We start from the raw sequence: 5,193 nt of genomic DNA on the forward strand, positions 1-5,193 counted from the left end.
TAGCGTCCCAGTCTATCACATACTTTTTTAATCTGATAAGAACTTCCGAAAAAGGCATCGCTGTGGCACAGAAGTCCCGATATAAGTCTTGGAGTGTCTCGTCAGCGAGTTCTACACTAGGTGCTCGGAGATCTTCACTGTAGTACGTCTTGCTGGATGTAGTCCCGGTTTGCCTGAAACCCCCGAGGAGGGCGGCTGCGCTACGAGACGTGCTTGACCTTGTAGGCGGACTTCCAGACCTCGAAGATGCAGATGGTGGAGTGGAACCTGTAGAAGATAGCGAGAGGCATGGAGACGTGCGTGATGATGGCCCATGCCCAGATGCCGAAGAAGGAGAGGTGCTGCGGCCGGAACTCGGCGTGGCCCTTGTGCAGCACGTTGACGAGCCACATGGCGGCGTTGGCCACCAGCAGGAAGGTGAGCAGCTCGCGGCCCGGCTTGCGGCGCGCCTGGTCGCCGGAGCGGCAACGCCGCCTGGAACCGTCCAGCACGCACACCGTCTGCAGAACCGTCTGGAACAGCCCGGCCACCTCTGTGGCCAGTCGCAGCGGCGACGACTCGAATGCGCAGCCCACCACCGAGAAGGTGCAGTACAGGAACATGCCTGACTGCGCGATCAGCAGCAGCGTGTTGTCCAGTCCCAGGCCCGAGCCACCGTGGTGACCTACGGCAAGGGGTTCTCATCACCAAAAGCTTGTATACGATTTGGCCAGAGAATTAATTCAACAAGACCATTATAGTGACCGAAGGACATAAGCTCAAAAGCTTAGAATGTACACTCCTGGAAATTGAAATAAGAACACCGTGAATTCATTGTCCCAGGAAGGGGAAACTTTATTGACACATTCCTGGGGTCAGATACATCACATAATCACACTGACAGAACCACAGGCACATAGACACAGGCAACAGAGCATGCACAATGTCGGCACTAGTACAGTGTATATCCACCTTTCGCAGCAACGCAGGCTGCTATTCTCCCATGGAGACGATCGTAGAGATGCTGGATGTAGTCCTGTGGAACGGCTTGCCATGCCATTTCCACCTGGCGCCTCAGCTGGACCAGCGTTCGTGCTGGACGTGCAGACCGCGTGAGACGACGCTTCATCCAGTCCCAAACATGCTCAATGGGGGACAGATCCGGAGATCTTGCTGGCCAGGGTAGTTGACTTACACCTTCTAGAGCACGTTGGGTGGCACGGGATACATGCGGACGTGCATTGTCCTGTTGGAACAGCAAGTTCCCTTGCCGGTCTAGGAATGGTAGAACGATGGGTTCGATGACGGTTTGGATGTACCGTGCACTATTCAGTGTCCTCTCGACGATCACCAGTGGTGTACGGCCAGTGTAGGAGATCGCTCCCCACACCATGATGCCGGGTGTTGGCCCTGTGTGCCTCGGTCGTATGCAGTCCTGATTGTGGCGCTCACCTGCATGGCGCCAAACACGCATACGACCATCATTGGCACCAAGGCAGAAGCGACTCTCATCGCTGAAGACGACACGTCTCCATTCGTCCCTCCATTCACGCCTGTCGCGACACCACTGGAGGCGGGCTGCACGATGTTGGGGCGTGAGCGGAAGACGGCCTAACGGTGTGCGGGACCGTAGCCCAGCTTCATGGAGACGGTTGCGAATGGTCCTCGCCGATACCCCAGGAGCAACAGTGTCCCTAATTTGCTGGGAAGTGGCGGTGCGGTCCCCTACGGCACTGCGTAGGATCCTACGGTGTTGGCGTGCATCCGTGCGTCGCTGCGGTCCGGTCCCAGGTCGACGGGCACGTGCACCTTCCGCCGACCACTGGCGACAACATCGATGTACTGTGGAGACCTCACGCCCCACGTGTTGAGCAATTCGGCGGTACGTCCACCCGGCCTCCCGCATGCCCACTATACGCCCTCGCTCAAAGTCCGTCAACTGCACATACGGTTCACGTCCACGCTGTCGCGGCATGCTACCAGTGTTAAAGACTGCGATGGAGCTCCGTATGCCACGGCAAACTGGCTGACACTGACGGCGGCGGTGCACAAATGCTGCGCAGCTAGCGCCATTCGACGGCCAACACCGCGGTTCCTGGTGTGTCCGCTGTGCCGTGCGTGTGATCATTGCTTGTACAGCCTTCTCGCAGTGTCCGGAGCAAGTATGGTGGGTCTGACACACCGGTGTCAATGTGTTCTTTTTTCCATTTCCAGGAGTGTATATAGTAGGTTGTCTAAAACTTGTGGTTTAAAGTAACATTTCCTTGCCTGCTTTTGACGAGGAATATTAAAAAAATTTGATTGAAGTCTGTATGTATTTTAATTCAATGTGTACTGATATTTTCTCCAGAGACGAAAAATCAAAATTTAAAAAAATAGTGTTTCATTCTACTCTAGGTAGAACTTAAGAGAGTACAATTTTATACATGCTTCTTTTAAACTGAATATGTGGGACTTTAGCTACCACCATACAACCAGCTCATACTTATGTGATCAAAAAGTCGGTATAAATTTGAAAACTGAATAAATCACGGAATAATGTAGAGGGAGAGGTACAAATTGAAACACATGCTTGGAATGACATGGGGTTTTATTAGAACCAAAAAAAAAAAAAATACAAAATTTCAAAAAGTGTCCAACAGATGGCGCTTCATCTGATCAGAATAGCAATAATTAGCATAACAAAGTAAGACAAAGAAAAGATGGATGTTCTTTACAGGAAATGCTCAATATGTCCACCATCATTCCTCAACATTAGCTGTAGTCGAGGAGTAATGTTGTTAACAGCACTGTAAAGCATGTCCGGAGTTACGGCGAGGCATTGGCGTCGGATGTTGTCTTTCAGCATCCCTAGAGATGTTGGTCATTCATGATACACTTGAGACTTCAGGTAACCCCAAAGCCAATAATAGCACGGACTGAGGTCTGAGGACCTGGGAGGCCAAGCATGACGAAAGTGGCGGCTGATCACACGATCATCACCAAACGATGCGCGCAAGAGATCTTTCACACGTCTAGCAATGTGGGGTGGAGCGCCATCCTGCATAAACATCGTACGTGCCAGCAGGTGTTTATGAGCCAGACTGGGGATGATGCGATTCTGTAACATATCGGCGTACCTCTCACCTGTCACGGTAGGAGTTATTTGCTGTCCAGTGCCATGTGTTGGGCATTTTGTGAACCTTTTTTTTTGTTCTAATAAAACCCCATGTCATTCCTAGCATGTGTGTTAATTTTTACCTCTCTATCTACATTATTCCGTGGTTTATTAACTTTTCAAATTTATACTGACTTTTTGATCACCCAGTATGTAGGTATAGATAGACTGTTAGACTGACAATGTTTGTTTGCTTGCATGCACACATGTTGTAGCCAGAGCATATATAGTTACAGACAGATACCGCATAATCATTGTGAAATGAAATGTTATGTAATACTTTTCATACAGAGAATTTTCAGTGATATGAAGGTCTTAGAAGTGGATACCTATGTGTGGATAAATCTGTATATCCTGTATGACATTTCCGACTAGAGTAACCCACAGGATGGGTTCAGCTGCCTGTGGGAAAGGATGCTTTTCTCTGTGGACAACGGCACCTTTCCTTGTGGATTGTGGGAGTTGTCTCTTTCATGTGTTTGTAGAGTGAATATAATGGATATGTGTATAGTGTAGTTTTATACGCATTGTGCGACAATTATGAGAAAAGAGGGAGCATGAAACTCTATACTGGCACATAGCCTGCTTTTCTTGAATAGCAAATAAATGGTTCAAATGGCTCTGAGCACTATGCGACTTAACTTCTGAGGTCATCAGTCGCCTAGAACTTAGAACTAATTAAACCTAACTAACCTAAGGACATCACACACATCCATGCCCGAGGCAGGATTCGAACCTGCGACCGTAGCGGTCGCTCGGTTCCAGACTGTAGCGCCTAGAACCACACGGCCAACTTGAATAGCACCAAGGCAGCTGGAGAGCTTAACGTCCCCATCTGATGGAGAGCTCATCATTAACAGTGCCACATGCTCCCACTTCAGGGTACATTGTGCAGAGGTTTGCAATTTAATTCAACACACTGCTGCAAAGACTAGTGATCATCAACTTTACACCACCACTTTTTTTCCTCTTGGCGACCAAATGCTGGCAGTAAAAGTTTCATCCAACACCAGGATTCGAACTGACCTACCTCCAAGCTGAGCACCAACTGCAAACACGTGGATTATCAACCTTGGTTACGGAGACTAACAGCAATAAGTGATTCATTTCTTGTCGTATCATAATATCAGAAATCAAATTTTATCTTTGTTGTGGATGTATAATTACAAAATGGACACTTGATCACATGTTGAACAGCTAATGTGTAGTGAACTGATTTTATTTTGTTGGCTCTTTAATGTAGTGGTTTCCATTGCCTCATCCAATTTTTCATTGCTGATTCTTCCACCTTTCTGGAGTAGATTCTTATCTCAAGGGCAAGAGAGTGCCCTGAATCTGCGCCCTCTTTGACTAGGCCGTTGGCAAAACTAGGGTGACTACTTACACAGTGTGTCCTCGACCGCCATCGCCCGAGACCGATGACTTTTTGAGTACTAGTCAGAGACCCTAACCCTTGACCACGGATCTATTTGTAATTAATTCTACAGAAACTGGTGTTTGGGCACGTTTTTGTCCCCACACGCGTCATCAGTTTTAAGAAATTTACAGATAAACGAAAGATTCCTGTCACAGCTCGTAAGAATGGTAAAGAAAATGAAATTAATACAATATAGCTGAGACAAGAAATCTCGTACGAAGCAGACAACTACGTTTATAGACTGAAGAGCCAAAAAAACTGGTACACCTGCCTAATATCGTGAAGGGCCACCGCAAGCACGCAGAAGTGCCGCACCACGACGTGGCATGGACTCGACTAATGTCTGGAGTAGTGCTAGAAGGAATGGACACTATGAATCCTGAAGTGCTGTTCATAAATCCGTAAGAGTACTTTGCAGTGAAAACATAGTGTGTTGTGGGAGGATCACTCTGTTGTAGAAATAATTCGAAAGCCAAGATCGCTTAAATACCGTTTACTGGATGACCGGTTTCAACACATTAAAGGTGCCATCATTGGATCTGAATGTAGCTTAACATGTATAAATCATATGGATATAAAGACACATGTGGCAGACCACCTGATATAAAATCATTGTCGTAGAAATAAAAATTACAGATTA

At 47.7% G+C, this 5,193-nt stretch overlaps 1 protein-coding gene across 1 annotated transcript in view; it reads right to left on the reverse strand.

The window, feature by feature from the left end:
• Positions 1–200: 200 nt before the first annotated feature.
• LOC126176579 (proton channel OtopLc-like) overlaps positions 201–5,193 on the reverse strand; it is a 141,746-nt gene continuing 136,753 nt past the window's right edge. Inside the window, exon 12 of the mRNA XM_049923741.1 lies at positions 201–679. Within this exon, the coding sequence (XP_049779698.1) occupies positions 201–679 (479 nt within the window). The remainder of the gene's footprint in view (positions 680–5,193) is intronic.

Source organism: Schistocerca cancellata, chromosome 3, assembly GCF_023864275.1.
Source record: "Schistocerca cancellata isolate TAMUIC-IGC-003103 chromosome 3, iqSchCanc2.1, whole genome shotgun sequence".
In the NCBI taxonomy this organism is placed as follows: Eukaryota; Metazoa; Arthropoda; class Insecta; order Orthoptera; family Acrididae; genus Schistocerca; species Schistocerca cancellata.